Genomic DNA, 17,281 nt, shown 5'->3' with positions numbered 1-17,281 from the left:
AAGTCAGATGACTCCAAAATAATGTCCTTTCCTCCAACAATACCAAATAAAGCGGTCAAAGGATTAGGCTTAAAGTTTACTTTGAAAAGTATCGAGAAAGTTTGAAATACTTCTTTTCAATATTTTCCAAGACTCAGACATGTCCAAAACATATGAATGAGTGAAGCTTCTCCATTGTTATACTTATCACAATACGGAGATGTATCTAAATAAAAACGAGACAACTTATCCTTGGTCATATGGGCCCTATGGAGGTCTATAGGAGAGAGTGGCGGGCACATAACGATGAAGTGTTAACCAATTAAAAAATTTGATTCCAAGTTTCCTCAGAAATTGAAGCCTGTAAATCTCGTTCCCAAGGATTTTTCACGGTGCTCAATGAAACTATATTCTAGTTGAAAGCAAGGACAGTAAGAGTAGGGGGTGCTAGCCTGGGATAACTAAGGAAATAAAAGAAGGCATCAAACTAAAAGCTCATGCATACAAAGTCACCAAGAGTAGTGGGAAATTGGAAGATTGGGAAAACATTAAAAAGCAACAAAGAGCCACTAAGCAAGCAATAAAGAAAGGGAAGATAGATTATGAAAATAAACTAGCACAAAATGTAAAAATTGTTTGAATTGTATCTCATTCATAATATTCTAAATATTAATAAAAAGATTGAAAGAGAAAATGTAAAAATGGATAGTAAAAGTTTTTATAATTATATAAAGTGGAAAAGAATGACTAAAGTGAATGTAAGTCCTTGGGAGAAGGAGAAGAGGCAATTGATATAGAGAATGAGGAAATGGCTGAGGCTTTGAATGACTATTTTGTGCCAGTCTTCATGGTGGAGGACACACCTAACATGCCAAAGAGAGATGTTATGGGTGCAATGGGAGGTGAGGACCTTGATTTTATAGCTGTTACTAAAGAGGTTGTGCTGAGCAAACTTGTGGGCCTGAAGACAGACAAGTCCCCTGGTCCTGATGGAATGCATCCCAGGGTACTGAAAGAAATGGCAGAGGTTATAGTAGTGGCTTTGGTGAGAATTTACCAAAATTCTCTGGACCCTGGGCAGGTGCCACTGGATTGGAAGACGGCAAATGTCTCACCACTATTCAAAAAAGGTATAGGCAAAAGGCAGGTAACTCTGGGCCAGTTGGTTTAATATCTGCAGTTGGGACAATGCTTGAAGCTATCATTAAAGAAGAAATAGCGAGGCATCTGGAAAGAAATGGATCCATCAGGCAGACACAGCATGGATTCAGCAAAAGCAGGTTCTGTTTGACAAACTTACTGGAGTTCTTTGAGGAAGGTTAGTTAGGAAGGTTCAATCGTTAGGTATTAATATTGAAGTAGTAAAATGGATTCAACAGTGGCTGGATGGGAGATGCCAGAGAGTAGTGGTGGATAACTGTTTGTCAGGTTGGAGGCCGGTGACTAGTGGTGTGCCTCAGGGATCTGTACTGGGTTCAATGTTGTTTGTCATATACATTAATGATCTGGATGATGGGGTGGTAAATTGGATTAGTAAGTATGCAGATGTTACTAAGGTAGGTGGCGTTGTAGATAATGAAGTAGGTTTTCAAAGTTTGCAGAGAGATTTAGGCCAGTTGGAAGAGTGGGCTGAATGATGACAGATGGAGTTTAATGCTGATAAGTGTGAGGTGCTACATTTTGGTAGGAATAATCCAAATAGGACATACATGGTAAATGGTAGGGCATTGAAGAATGCAGTAGAACAGAGTGATCTAAGAATAATGGTGCATAGTTCCCTGAAGGTGGAATCTCATGTGGATAGGGTGGTGAAGAAAGCTTTTGGTATGCTGGCCTTTATAAATCAGAGCTTTGAGTATAGAGGAGTTGGGATGTAATGTTAAAATTGTACAAGGCATTGGTGAGGCCAAATTTGGAGTATTGTGTACAGTTCTGGTCACCAAATTATAGGAAAGATGTCAACAAAATAGAGAGAGTACAGAGAAGATTTACTAGAATGTTACTTGGGTTTCAGCATCTAAGTTACAGAGAAAGGTTGAACAAGCTAGGTGTTTATTCTTTGGAGCATAGAAGGTTGAGGGGGGACTTGATAGAGGCATTTAAAATTATTAGGGGGATAGATAGAGTTGACGTGGATAGGCTTTTTCCACTGAGAGTAGGAGAGATTCAAACAAGAGGACATGAGTTGAGAGTTAAGGGGCAAAAGTTTAAGGGTAACACAAAGGGGAACTTCTTTACTCAGAGAGTGGCAGCTGTGTGGAATGAGCTTCCAGTACTTCCTTAGAAGGTTGGCGTCATTAAGTATTGTATGTAATTAGTTTTGCTACAACAAGTGTATGGGACATTGGAAAAAAAGTTGAATTTCCCCATGGGGATGAATAAAGTATCTATCTATCTATCTATCTATCTATCTATCTATCTATCTATCTATCTATCAGTAGAAATGGTAGAGGCAGGTTCGGTATTGTCATTTAAAAAGAAATTGGATAGGTATATGGACAGGAAAGGAATGGAGGGTTATGGGCTGAGTGCAGGTAGGTGGGACTAGGTGAGAGTAAGCATTCAGCACGGACTAGAAGGGCCGAGATGACCTGTTTCCATGCTGTAATTGTTATATGGTTATATAACACAGGCGGTGGGTAGAGGGGAACAGATAGGCATTATTTGCTTGGATTTCCAGAAGGCATTCGATAAGGTGCCACATAAAACACTTACCCATAAGATAAGCATGCCACATAAAAGAGTTGGGGTGATGTATTAGCATGGTAGAGAATTGGTTAACCAATAGAAAGCAGAGAGTCGGGATACGTGGGTGTTACTCTGGTTGGCTATCAGTGGTGAGCAATGTGCTGTAGGGGTCAGTGCTGGCCCCACATCCGTTCACGATATACATTAACGAGCTGGAGGAGGGGACCGAGTGTAGAGTACTGTATCTAAGTTTGCTGATGACACTAAATTGAGTGGAAAAGCAAATTGTACAGAAGATATGGAGATTCTGCAGAAAGATATAGATAGGTTAAGTGAGTGGGCAAGGGTCTGGCAGATGGACTACAATGTTGGTAAATGCGAGGTCATCCACTTTGAAAAGAAAAATGGAAGAGCAGATTATTATTTAAATGGTGAAAGACTGCAGCACGCTGCTGTGCAGAGAGACTTGGGAGTGCTTGTGCACGAATTGCAGGTGCAACAGGCTATCAAGAAGGCAAATGGAATGTTGGTCTTCATTGCTAGAGGGATTGAATTCAAGAGCAGGGAGGTCATGCTGCAACTATACAGGGTACTGGTGAGGCCACACCTGGAGTACTGTGTGCAGTTCTGGTCTCCATACTTGAGGAAGGATATACTGTCTTTGGAGGCAGTGCAGAGAAATATATAAAATTTTGAAAGGGATGGATAAGATAGAAGCAGGAAAATTGTTTCCACTGGTAGGTGAGACTAAAACTAGGGGGCATAGCATCAAGATTCAGAAGAGTAGATTTAGGATGAAGATGAGGAGGAACTGCTTTTCCCAGAGAGTGGTGAATCTGTGGAATTCTCTGCCCAGGGAAGCAGTGGAGGCTACCTCAGTAAATATTTTTAAGAAAAGGTTAGATAGATTTTTGCATCGTAGTGGAATTGAGGGTTATGGGGAAATGCAGGTAGGTGGATGGGTCAGATGGCCTACTCCTGCTTCTATTTCTTATATTCAAGAGGCTGTTCGGTGGGCACAGGAATATGCAGAAAGTGGAGGTACAGGCAGAAGGAACTCATATCGTCAGGCATTTAACTCCAAGTTTAGTTAGGTCAGCACATTGCCATGGGCCATAGGGCCTGATCCCCGGGAGGGGGGGGGGGCTGCACAGTTCAATGTTCTGTTGGCATGGTAACCCCAGGTTGCCGTTTGTCTTCGCTGCTACTCTTCCCCACTCGGGATGACTCCGTCAGCGGCGGAGCGCAGCTGAGCTGGGACTGAAGAGTGGCGCTCACACTGCCCCGGAGCATGATAGTGCAAACTCAGCCCCAGTAATTCCAGCTCACATCTCCACAGTCAGAAATGGCAAAAGATCCCCACTCGAACGTACATTGCAAACCTGTTCAGCACTACAAACACATAGCGTCACTGGGTAAACACACTACGTGTTCTCCGAAAGAAGCCCTTTCAGTGTCGCAAAATTCACACGCAGCTCGTCCAACCTCATCTGTTCTATTTCGTGCCCGTCAGATTCGCCGGTCTGGCCACTGAACAGACATCACTGGTTGCGAGTAAGTATATTAAGCACTTATTTAGACAGATAGTAAACCTACAGCACAATACAAGCCCTTCGGCCCACAATGCTGTGCTGAACACCTTAGGGATTACCTTGGGTTACCCATACCCCTCTATTTTTCTGAGCTTCATGTACCTTTCCAAAAGTCTTTTAAAAGACCCTTACAAACAAGCTGGATGAACTCAGCTGGTCGGGCAGCATCCGTTGAAAGGAGCAGTCAACGTTTCTGGCCGGGACCCTTCGTCAGGAATTTTCAGAGCGGGGTGTGGGAATTATGAGTTTTTTGGCTGAGGATGGAAGGTCTCCGGAGTTGATAAGGGCAGTGATGGTACAGGAGACAATGGTTTGATGTTTTTTGGTGGGGTTCTGTTCCAGGGGTAAGTAAGAGGAGGTGTCAGAGAGCTGTTGTTTGGCCTCACTGAGGTAGAGGTCCGTCCGCCAGACTACTACGGCACCACCATTGTCTGCGGGTTTGATGGTGAGGTTAGGATTAGTGTGGAGAGAGTGGAGGGCAGTGCTTTCAGAGTTCAGCGCCTTAAACCTGTGTCCTCTTGTGGCAACCAGTTCAGCCCTGGGAAAAAGCCTCTGACTATCCACATGATCAATGCCTCTCATTATCTTATACACCTCTATCAGGTCACCTCTTACCCTCCAACCCCCCCCCCCCGTCACTCCAGAGAGAAAAGGCCGAGTTCACTCAACCTATTCCAACCTATTCTCATAAGGCATGCTCCCCAATACAGGCAACATCCTTGTAAATCTCCCCTGCACCCTTTCTATGGTTTTCACATCCTTCCTGTAGTGAGGCGACCAGAACTGAGCACAGTAACTCCAAGTGGGGTCTGACCAGGGTCCTTTATAGCTGTAACAAAAGCAAGAGCAACTTGTCTCCGCCCCCAGCTACGGGAATCTCAGCCTCCCATTCAGCACGCCCTCCTCCTGGAAAGTACGGACAGCCCATGACCCCACTCCTCCGGGGTCCCAATAGGACCAAACGGTCCCACTGCCGTTACTTCAGCGCTAGTCTGAACTAAAGCAAAGTCTTTGCCTGCCATTTCATCAAACCTCTGCTCCATAATCCCAAGTGTTCCTAATGCTTTGACGGTGCTTGAAATCCGAATTGACAATTCATTAGGACTACAACACTCAACACACATGCATTCATTACCAGTAACTCCGCATCGTAATCACTCTACCGGACAATAGTTTAACACACAACCCACTGGATCAACGCTCATGACAATCACACAGCATCCAATGAAACCGATCCGAGACTATACGCCCGCAGATGAAATCCCACCCGTTTCTTTGGCTGTGTGAATCTGGGGAGTACACACTCCGGTCCTGCCAAACCCCGTGAGCTTGAGACGCTCTCTCACCCCAAAGCCCGGTTTGTGTGGAATTTGCTGCCCTGTACAATTCAGTGCGAAGAAACAGCAGACAGCACACTCCATACGATTAAAGGAATTATATTTATCAATTTTAACTAAAGCTTCAGTAACGAAAAAGAACAAAACAACAAACAAAAAGGTCCCATTATAATTAAACAGTTACATGTGCCCGTGTTGGAGCTCAGCTCTTTCAAAAAGTAATATTCACCGATCCTCAGTCGACTGCGGCCATTCTCCATTGGATCTCGGTCCCCCACGGATCAAATCATACCACCGGGTCTCTCCAGCATCTTCACTCTTCAGCCACTGAACAAAGACCCAGCTCACATTCCACAACACCCGTTATCTCTACCCAAACCCCCAACACTGCTTCCACAGAAAGACCATTCCGTTAGCAGTCAAACCTTCCCGGGGGGTACATTTGTTCTTCTGTGTGAGGAGGGGGATTCGGGGGTCGATGTGCCTGTTCCCTTATTGTTTGTTTTAATGAGTAACTACACAATAATTTTATTAAAATTAATCTACGACTGGACGCATGCCTGAATGAATGGAGCGATGGAATAACTTGATGCATCAGAAAAGTGTAGGAGCTGGTTGGGAGGTGGGGCAAGGCTTTTAAACTAAATCCACACAATGAATTGACTCTTTAAAGCATTCAATATTTGTATGATTGCCAAAGCATCAGGACACTCGGCTTATTTAATCAAATGATTCATTGTACAGTCAGATAAAAAGGAATTGCATTATTATTGATACGACAGAAAAATTCATTGGACTTCGACTCAAACTTCTCCTTGCATTCCCGGCGGTGGTCTTGCGTACGCGTTAGATATTAATTTTCACACAGCTTCGTTTCAGAGTTGTTTGCTTTTTGGAAGGAGGAATGGACCAAAGCACAAAGTGGCACATGAAGAACTAGGAAGGGAATAAAGCACGTAAGTATGACAATGATTCATTTACCTAAAATATTATAATCTGCAGAGAATACATAGTTTTACCTCGGATGCTCCAGTGGTTTGAATGATTTTGCAGTCTTTTCCGTTCACTCCAGCTCTAACAGCTGGACAGCTTGTCTTCCCAATGAAGACATCTATCATGTAGAGAATTCCCTCAAGCACCTAGAGCAAGAACAAAACCAGCTTATACTCCTGTGTCGAGTGTCAAGTACTGCCTTTATCCTGAAATAAAGGTCACATTTTCCTCTCATCTGCTAGGAGCTCTAACCCAGGTGAAGCCACTGTGGGTGAAGCTCCTTGCTTCTGCCAGAGTTCTGTAGAAAATGAGGCTCCTTTTTCTGGATCGTCACTCCACACTCCGGTTCCTCCTTACATTTCAAAACATGTTCTCATTTCATCCGAACTTCCGAGCTGTGTAACACAGCACACAGAGCTCAGCATTTCTATCACAAATCACAAGAGATTCTGCAGATGCTGGAAATCCAGAGCAACACTCAAAGAATGCTGGAAAGACTCCACGGGTTCAGGCAGCAGTGATATAATTATTCAATTATTCCAATCATTTAATGGCAGCATATCCACTATTACTTCTGTACAACCGTAGGGCAAATACTTCATGGGGTTTAACAGAGTTCCTAGCCATTTATTACACAGTGATTACAGGGTCTGAACTGTGGCTCTTCCCCACACCCCTTACAGTGACTACACCCAGAGTCAATGCATCCCTGACGGGCTCATAATGAATGGGAACAGGCCATTTGGACCCATTCACAGTAATCCCATGCACTTTTATGCAAAGACAATTCAAGTGCTTGTAAATCCCCTGTTCCAGAGCAGGTAATAGACTGCATGCATGGCTCTCTTTCAAACAGTGTATTCCAGGTACTCACCATTCTCTGGCTGAATGAGGTCCCCTCTGAACTACCTTCCAAATCTCTTACCTCTTACCTTTAATCTACATCCTCTGTTTTTATTTACCCATATGACCAAACAGCCTCCTAACCCTGTAACGTCGCACTAACCAATACTCAACTAACTGTGCCTCCCTCCTAGTGGGAAATAGAGCCTTTTAATTCAAACAGCTTTGATTGAGGTTGTGGATAAAGTAAGTTCTGCAGACTTTACCTGTGCCTTGGTATCCACATACTGCATGATCCTGAACAGAGAGCCTTTCTCGGAGCTGAATTCTTCCAGGGCCAAATTTGCAATATACTGCAGCTGGTTGTCGCTTGTGTCGACTTTCAGAAGCAATGGGTTGCCGTGCTGAGTTTGAGCAAGCTGCTCTATCTCTTGAACTCGGTGCTTGGTCTCAGCACAGACAGACAGAAGAGCGACAGAGAAGACAGCGAATGCCAACTGCCAGGGAGCCATGATCTCTTTGTGTCGATCACTGAACAGACAGAGGAGCGACCAGCTGCCCTGTTCTTATACCATCACAAATCAGGGGTGTGACGATGATTCTCTATTTGATTAAACATTAAGCAGGTGATATTTGGGGCATTTACAAGATAAGAGATAATTAAATGATTTCTTAAAGCAAATAGGAGTGGTTTGTGTGTGTGTTTTACTTTCAATCAAGTTACTCACATCCCTAATCAGATATGATTCCAACAGCACCATGTTGGAAAGTTTTGCTCAATAATTCAGCAATCCAAAGCTAGCAGTCTCCAACATCCGCTCAGTGCCAGAGGGGAAAACGTACTTATCAGGAATCCTTCATTCTGCTGTTATCCAGTTTGCTTGGAGCTCAGCCCCACGCTTGGTGTCCCCTGTGAAGTGACCAGCAACGTGTTCAATTATAGCCCTTCGTCAAAAAGCATTGGCTCAGTATCCTCACTTTATTAGATCTGTCGAGAGACAGAGAACAGAAACTCTCTGTAGATCCCACCGTTCACCCACACACCAGAGGTATTTTCCCCTGGCCAATACACTAATGAGCACGTGGAGGCCACTTCATGAGGTTCACCTGCTGCTTAATGCAAATGTCTAATTATTCTTGGTCAGACCCCACTTGGAGTATTGTGTTCAGTTCTGGTCACCTCACTACAGGAAGGATGTGGATACTAAAGACAGAGTGCAGAAGAGATTTACAAGGATGTTGCCTGAATTGGGGAGCATGCCTTATGAGAATACGTTGAGTGAGTTTGGCCATTTCTCCTTGGAGTGACTTAGGATGAGAGGTGACCTGATAGAGGGTTATAAGATGATGAGGGGCATTGATTGTGTGGATAGTCAGAGGCTTTTTCCCAGGGCTGAAATGGCTAACAGGAGGCAGCATAGTTTTAAGGTGCTTGGAAGCAAGTACCGAGGAGATGTCAGGGGTAAGTTTTTTACACAGAGTGTGGTGAGTATGTGGAATGGGCTGCTGGAAATGGATGTGGAGGTGGAAATATTTTGGTCTGTTAAGAGACTCTTGGATAGGTACATGAAGCTTAGAAAAATAGAGGGGTATGGGTAACCCGAGCTAACTTCTAAAGTAACTAGATGTTTGGCACAGCATTGTGGGCTGAAGGGCCTGTATGGTACTGTCGGTTTTCTATGTTTCTATGTTTTCTTCTCAGGCCAGGCCAAATCTATTCATCCCTCGTGGTAACCTGTCTTGCCTGGAACCAGCCCAGTGAATCTTTGTTATTCTCCTTCCAGTGCAAGGACCAAAACTCTCCACAGGTCTAGAGATACACAAGAAGAATAAGGCATTTTGACTCTGACATTCAAATCCTCTCCTGAGAAAGGTCATAATGCCGGCATTGTTCATTTGATTTCATGTATTTTCGATGCTGGTTTGATCTGTTCTTATTTAATGGATGTAGGTTCATGGTCTTCCACTGCTGTAGCCCATCCATTTCAGGGTTCAACGTGTTGTGCAGTCAGAGAATCTCTTCTGTGTAATGTTTATTTGAGTTACTGTCACCTTCCTGTCAGCTTGAAGTAGTCTGGCCATTCTCCTCTGACCTCTCTCATTAACAAGGTGTTTTCACCCACAGAACGGCCACTCACTGGATGATTTGTTTTTCACACCATTCTGTGTAAACTCTAGAGATTGGTGTGCATGAAAATCTCAGGTGATCAGCAGTTTCTGAGATACTCAAGCCACCCCATCTGGCACCAACAATCATTCCACGGTCAAAGTCACTTAGGTCCAATTTCTTACCAATTTGATGTTTGGTCTGAACAACAACTGAACCTCTTGACCGTCGACATGCTTTTTTGCATTGAGTTGCTGCCACGTGACTGGCAGATTAGATATTTACATTAACAAGTTGGTGTACCTAATAAAGTGGCCACTGAGCAGATGTATTATTTTTGAAATGAGTCATGACTTTGATGATAAACAGATGTGAGGTCAATTTGCAGTGACTAACGCTTTGAGTTTGTAACCCAGTTTTGCAATCGATACTCCTTTTTACAAATATAACTGATATGCTATTTCTGTTTAAAGTTTTGTACTCAGACTCGAGGAACCATTGAATGATATATGATGCTAGAAACACTAATCTCAATCAGTTGTGGCAGAATTAGGTGGGATCGATCCTTGGTTGCTGGGAGGTGGGAGGGGTCAGAGATATTGTGCTGCAATCTTTTATAGCAGAAGGCAGAACTGCTGCAAGTATTTCGTAGGCAGTCCTCGGGTTTCCGTGTGCCCATCATGGTTTCCGTGTGCCCATCGTGGTTTCTGTGTGCCCATCATGGTTTCCGTGTGCCCATCGTGGTTTCCGTGTGCCCATCGTGGTTTCCGTGTGCCCATCATGGTTTCCATGTGCCCATCGTGGTTTCCGTGTGCCCATCGTGGTTTCCGTGTGCCCATCATGGTTTCCATGTGCCCATCTTCATACAGAAGAGCTCTCATAGTATTAACATATTCAAAAGTCCAGCATATGCAGATACGTTCATTCCTACAGATGGCAGAACGAACCACCTCTCTCTCCCCCCACTTCCAGCACTGTTCCTAATTATCAATCTTATGTGCTTTGATGTTATTCATTAAAATAATGTGGAGATATGGTTACCATATTGAATGATTTAAGGTCATGGCATAGGAGCAGATTTAGGCCATTTGGCCCATCGAGTCTGCTCTACCATTCCATCATGGCTGATTTATTATCCCTCTCAATCCCATACTCCTGCCTTCTCCCTGTAACCTTTGATGCCCTGACTAATGAAGAGCCTATCAACCTCCACTTTAAATATACCCAATGACTTGGCCTCCACAGCCATTTGTGATAATAAATTCCACAGATTCACCACCCGCTGCCTAAAGGAATTCCTCCTCATCTCTGCTCTAAAAGAGCATCCTTGTAGTCTGAGGCTCTACCCTCTGGTCCTCGATTCCACCACTATAGGAAACATCCTCTCCATGGGGGCCTCTCCATATCCACTCTATCTAGGGAGTTGATGGGTCTGCTCCGTTTTTATTCGATTTTTTCTGCGGGGAGGGGGATTTGGGAGTCGACATACCTGTTCTGTGTTTTTTTTTGTTTTTTAGTGTGGGAGGAGGGATTTAGGGGCTGATGTGCCTGCTCCGTTTTGTTCGGTGTTTGTGCAGACAGGGGATTTGACAGTGGATGTGGCTGCTCCGTTTTTGTGCGGGGAGGGGGGATTCGGGGTCGACGTGCCTGTTCGGCCCCACTGGTTTCCTTGGCTGTGTAAGTCTCGGGAACACGCACTCCAGTCCCGCCGAACCCAAACTCTTTCAGAAAGGAATATTCACCGATCCTCAGTCGACTGCGGCACGTTCTCCATCGAATCTCGGTCCCCCACCGGGTGTCTCCAGCATCTTCATCAGCCACTGAACAAATAGCCAGCTCACTTTCCAAAGCACCCGTTACCTCTAACCAAACCCCCAACACTGCTATGACAGAAAGACCATTCCGTTAGCAGTGAAACCCTTCCCATGACGTTGAGATAATTTGCCACCCCTTCACACAAAGCATAAAGTCCAACCCAGTTGTGACATAGCTCACCAAGGGGATAGGTGCCACATTCTGTTCCCCGGCTCTGACATGGGCCAGTCTGTCTAGGGGTTTCCTGACTCTTTGGGACCTCCTAATCCCATCATCTACTTCTTCAGCTTCAGACACTACCTGGGCTCTTCGCTGTCTACACGGGGAGTCCCCTGCCTGTCCATTACTCGCACTTTCCGACACCTCAGGTCTCCTCGTCACTTAGCTGAGCTCACCTGAAGCCCAGTCACTTTCGAGCCCAGCCTCCCGTGATTATCTAACCGCAAACCTGCCTGTCCACTGCTAGTCCCCTCAATTCACCCGCCTCAGTGTGAGATGGGTGGGGAATCTCTTCGTCAGTTTCTGGAGAGTTTGAGAAGGGCAGCATATACCACACCGCCACTTCCGCATCCTCCAAGTCTGTATCACATTCAGGGCTGGGGTCCAGTCTAATCCTTCCCACTGCTGGTCGTTCAGTTCCTCCACATTGCCGAAGAGGTGTCGGCTCCAGGCCAGGCTCTGGGTCTGGGTCAACCTGCACCTCTTGTCCCAGAAGCAGCAGGTGGTTCCAATGGCGAATCTTGACAGGCCCATTCCCATCCTCTGGTTTCCCCCAGAAAACTGGTACGTTTGGCATCTGACTCTCCACCACATAGGGCGTAGCTGCCCAGCGGACAGACAACTTACGCTTCCCAGGGAGCCCCAAATTCTTTATGAGGACTCGGTCTCCAGACATTAGTTGCGAGAACCCTAATCTTTTGATCATACCTCCTCATATTTCCTTGATTCTGCCTGGTAGCCGCGACCTCAGCTAATTCATGCCTTTGTCAGCAGGTTCGGATACGGCCCAAGTTGCGAAATGAGAGACACTGAAACGGGTCGATAGTTCACAAAACTTTAATGCGAACGGCGTTAAAGGGGAAATAAAACAATAAACGCTAGGCCAAACAGGGCCGTTAACTAAAACTCTCAAACAGGAAAGAACATCTGATTATTAAACGGATACCGCTTGTCCAGAGCCAGTTGACTCCACAGTCCAATTTCTCAGGCAAACAAAAGCGAAGCATTGCCGTGCTGCGTCCAAGTCTCGACAAGCACTATGACAACAAGAATGGACTTAAATACTACCATAGTTAAATAATCATCAGCTGACACGTGCACATTCTCAAGCGCAATTGCGCAGCTGAATCCGTGATTTTTGAAAACCCTTTTCAGCTCCCTTCTCACGTCAGACACATACTTCAGATGAGTCTTCGGGGGCAGATCTTCCTCACCAGTCCCAAACCAAAGGTCGATGGGCAACCTCGCCTCGCACCCAAACATCAGATAATATGGCGAGTACCCGGTAGCTTCCTTTCGTGTAGGGTTGTAGCCGTGGACCAAATGTCCAATATGTCGACTCCACTTGTTCTGCTTGCTGATCTCCAGGGTCCCCAGCATGTCTAGCAAGGTCCAACTAAACTTCTTGGGCTGGGGATCACCCTGTGGGTAATAAAGCGGAGTCCTCGACTTCTCGACTCCAAGCACGCTCAGTAACTCGTGGATGATCCTGCTCTCGAAATCCCGTCCCTCATCACTATGTACCCACCTGGGGAGGCCAGAATAAATGAAATACTTCTCCATAACACTGTGGCCACCATGGACACCCTCTAATCCTTGGTAGGGAAAGCCTGCGCATATCTGATGTAGTGATCCGTGATGACTACGACAATCGCCGTGTTGCTGGCATCAGGTTCTATTGACAGGAAATCCACACACACCAGGTCCAGGGCCCCGCACTCTGCAAGTGGGACAAGGGAACTGCCCGCCTAGGCAGCATCTTCCTCCATATACATCAAATGGACGACTTGCTGTACTTGTCGGCCTCCAGCTTCTTTTGGGGCCAGTGGAACCGATCTCTGAGCAATCCATCGGTCTTGTCAACCCCTAAATGTCCAGAATCATGATAAAGTGATTTCACACAACCCTCCAATACTTCTCAGGCCGAACCAGCTGGGGACGCCGAGGTCGGTCCGGAGGTGACGTGACCCGGTATAGGAACCGGTTCCTCAACTCCAGTCTTGGCCATTCTCTCAGTAGTAGAGGCACTGCGGAGTGTTTCATCTTGTCTGTTTGAGTCACGTCCCCTTTCGCAACTGCTGACCAAACAGTAGCAATGCCCGGGTCATCTCACTGAGCAGATGCCACTTCCCCGGTACTCAATTCCGGCAACTGCTTTGTCGTCAGAGTGGTCAGGTTGTCGTAAGCTTCTGGAATGGCGCCATCAGAAGCTCCGAATTGATCTACCGCTCGCTTCTGCCCTTAACTTCTCTCTGCCTTCACCGTGATGGAAAACTGGCACATGGCTTTCACTCCTGGGGCAGGAACACTCTCCCACTCTCTGTCCCTGTCCAGCCCTTCATGAGCACATCGAGACAACGCATCGGTATCAATGTTCCGACTCCCCGGCCGGTACTTCAGGCTGAAACCATAGGCAAACAATGCCACCAACCACCAATGGCCTGTGGCATCCAGTTTCACTGAGGTCAGGTTATAAGTTAACGTTGTCCGTCCTCACCTCAAACGTGGCACCATATATAGATAGTCCCTTAGTTTATCCACCACAGCCCATTTCAGTGCAGGAACAATCATCTGTGCATGGGGTAGTTTCGCTCAGAGAGTGACAGATTCCAGCTGACAAACATGACTGGTCTCAGCCTGGTGGCCTGATCCTGATACAGGACACCCCCGAGCCCTCTCTGCTGGTATCTGGATACAATCGGGGGTCTGCAAACGCCAGCACAGCCGCTTTCGTCAGCAGCTCCTTCAGCAACTGAAAGCCTCTTCACATTTCTCATCCCATCTCTCTCCAAAATGCTCCAAAGGACTAAGATAATCTTTACTCTCCTTTCCTTTCCTCCTCCTCCCTTTCTTCCCCAAGGGAGGGTAACCGCACGGAAGCTGATTTGAAGGGTGATCGCTTTAAAGTAGTCCTTTACGAACCTCCGATAGTGCCCACTGAGCCCGAGGAATGAGGTCAAGGTGCTCACAGTCTGGGGCCTTGGCCATGTGGTCGCCGCCTCGATCTTAGCCGGATCCACCATGTGGGACTATGTGCCCAACATAGCTGACAGACGTCTTGCAGAACTGCCACTTGTCCAGGGAAAGTTTTAACCCTTCAGCTCTCAGGAGGCCCAGCATCCTCACTTTTGTCCCTCCAAGGTGGACCGGAACTCTGAGTGGACTCAGTGATGATCCCAGCTTCCTTCGGCTTCCGCAGATGCTGTCGAGCATCCTCCACCTCTGCAGGTCCAGTCTCCATGACCCTTCTCTGAACCCTGGTGTGGCGAGTGATCGTGGAACAACCCATATCAAGCTCATCAGTAGAAAAGACACCTTCCAGCTTCACCATCTTCTCTATCAACCTCCTCTTCCACCCTCCAGGTACTGCGGAGTTGAATGACCCCGCAGCCAACTCTCCCCATTTCGGAGAGAGTTTCTTCCCAGCCTGTCCCACAGGGACACTAGATCACCGTCACCGGGAAGAGGTTCACCATCTGCATCCCCTGCCGGAGGGTGACCTCCCACTCCGAAAGGTTCCTGACACTCACCGTCATCCTGTTCAACCGAGGGCTCCTGCAGTTCGGGCCTCACCAGTACCCCAGCAGGTAAGCGCGAGTCCTCCTCGTGGTCTTCCGGCGCACCCACCGAGAGGGCCTCGGCCTCGGCCTCGGGCATTCCGGGAAATATGGGGATTCCCATCACTCTCACTACTTCCCCAGGTCGTAACACGACTGGTTTTGACCGGGTGAACCACCCAGTCCCTCGCTTATCCTCATCACCCAGCCCAGCGGGCCACTTCTCTTCCTCAAAAACAGCTCTGAACACAGAGGGAATGGACAGCATTTTCAGAAAGCTCTCTCCAACTTCCGCCTTGCGGGCTCCCACTAAGCTCCTCACAATAGGAGTATTTGCCCGTCATGAATTGCAGTTTTGCCCTTCTCAACGGGGTCCGGACAAACCAGCACTCCGCCTCCTCCGAGGACCTCAGCCTCCGAAACTCCAGCTTCACTGACAAAGAGCCATCATACGGATAGTCATCTGTACTAAGACCCCAGATCTCTAGCACAGTGAGTGGCATCAAGGGTAAATATCAAATACCAGGTTTACGATGAGAGTCGGTGTCACGTATGGCTCTAGCAGAAATACCCTCAATCCGTAGCTTGGCCCCACTGAGTCTTCAGGAATAGGGTACTTTGCTTTAGGGTGTTCTCGAGATATCCCCCTCGAGTCGCCAGGCCGTTCCCTCACTGGGTCTCTCCGCCGAGATACCCGGGGGCTCACTCTCCGAGGGGATTCCCGTCATTCACACTCCCGCCTGATGTCCCGCTTCACCACAGTTATAGCGGTCACTCCCCTTCCCGCCGGAACCCGTTCACTTGCACCCCTCTGCTTCGCCCGTCCCCTCAACGCGTCTGAATCCACGTCGGCTTCACTGTGAAAAAGCTCTCACTGTATGCCTCGTCAAACTCTCTGGCAATCACTGTCTTTTCACATTGTCAGAGCACTGGCACTCACCCAGCATCTGAGCGGTCTGCACCGCCCAAATCTCACACTCCTCTTCCCCTGGGGTGGGCTTCGTTCCTGACAACACGCCGAGCCTGCAATGACTGGGACTTTGAACCTGGACACTTTGCCAGGGAGGTGAGGGCCGACTCAGAAAGCTCAGCCCTCGCTGCAGGACTCATTACATCCTCTACATCAGACCATTCCTACCCCTCGCGCCGCAAAAGCAAGAGCAACTTGTCTCCGCCCCCAGCTACGGGAATCTCAGCCTCCCATTCAGCACGCCCTCCTCCTGGAAAGTACGGACAGCCCATGACCCCACTCCTCCGGGGTCCCAATAGGACCAGCCGGTCCCACTGCCGTTACTTCAGCGCTAGTCTCAACTAAAGCAAAGCCTTTGCCTGCCATTTCATCAAACCTCTGCTCCATAATCCCAAGTGTTCCTAATGCTTTGACGGTGCTTGAAATCCGAATTAACAATTCATTGGGACTACAAATGCCTACCCCACACAACACACATGCATTCATTACCAGTAACTCCGCAACGCAATCACTCTACCGGACAATAGTTTAACACACAACCCACTGGATCAACGCTCATGACAATCACACAGCATCCAATGAAACCGATCCGAGACTATACGCCCGCAGATGAAATCCCACCCGTTTCTTTGGCTGTGTGAATCTGGGGAGTACACACTCCGGTCCTGCCAAACCCCGTGAGCTTGACACGCTCTCTCACCCCAAAGCCCGGTTTGTGTGGAATTTGCTGCCCTGTACAATTCAGTGCGAAGAAACAGCAGACAGCACACTCCATACGATTAAAGGAATTATATTCATCAATTTTAACTAAAGCTTCAGTAACGAAAAAGAACAAAACAACAAACAAAAAGGTCCCATTATAATTAAACAGTTACAGGTGCCCGTGTTGGAGCTCAGCTCTTTCAAAAAGTAATATTCACCGATCCTCAGTCGACCGCGGCCATTCTCCATTGGATCTCGGTCCCCCACGGATCGAATCATACCACCGGGTCTCTCCAGCATCTTCACTCTTCAGCCACTGAACAAAGACCCAGCTCACATTCCACAACACCCGTTATCTCTACCCAAACCCCCAACACTGCTTCCACAGAAAGACCATTCCGTTAGCAGTCAAACCGTCCCGGGGGGTACATTTATTCTTCTGTGTGAGGAGGGGGATTCGGGGGTCGATGTGCCTGTTC

At 47.1% G+C, this 17,281-nt stretch overlaps 1 protein-coding gene across 1 annotated transcript; it reads right to left on the bottom strand.

The window, feature by feature from the left end:
• Nucleotides 1-6,276: 6,276 nt before the first annotated feature.
• LOC140730722 (cystatin-like) lies at nt 6,277-7,990 on the bottom strand. Its single transcript, XM_073051540.1, has 3 exons — nt 7,699-7,990; nt 6,616-6,735; nt 6,277-6,532 (listed from the first exon to the last, which is right to left on the bottom strand). The coding sequence occupies exons 1-3, from the start codon at nt 7,942-7,944 to the stop codon at nt 6,443-6,445; spliced, it is 456 nt and encodes a 151-aa protein (XP_072907641.1). The 5' UTR covers nt 7,945-7,990; the 3' UTR covers nt 6,277-6,442.
• Between the last annotated feature and the right edge of the window lie 9,291 nt (nt 7,991-17,281).

This window comes from Hemitrygon akajei, chromosome 7 (assembly GCF_048418815.1).
Source record: "Hemitrygon akajei chromosome 7, sHemAka1.3, whole genome shotgun sequence".
Lineage (NCBI taxonomy): Eukaryota > Metazoa > Chordata > Chondrichthyes > Myliobatiformes > Dasyatidae > Hemitrygon > Hemitrygon akajei.
The sequence above is the reverse complement of the archived record's forward strand: the minus strand, read 5'-3'. Positions and strand labels throughout refer to the sequence as shown.

Excerpts from the sequence above, each read along its gene's own strand:
- LOC140730722 (XM_073051540.1), bottom strand. The coding sequence starts at position 7,944 with ATGGCTCCCTGGCAGTTGGCATTCGCTGTCTTCTCTGTCGCTCTTCTG. Across the intron at positions 6,736-7,698 it reads ATGTGGATACCAAGGCACAG|GTGCTTGAGGGAATTCTCTA; the intron begins GTAAAGTCTGCA and ends TTCTTGCTCTAG. Across the intron at positions 6,533-6,615 it reads AAACCACTGGAGCATCCGAG|TTCTTCATGTGCCACTTTGT; the intron begins GTAAAACTATGT and ends TTCCCTTCCTAG.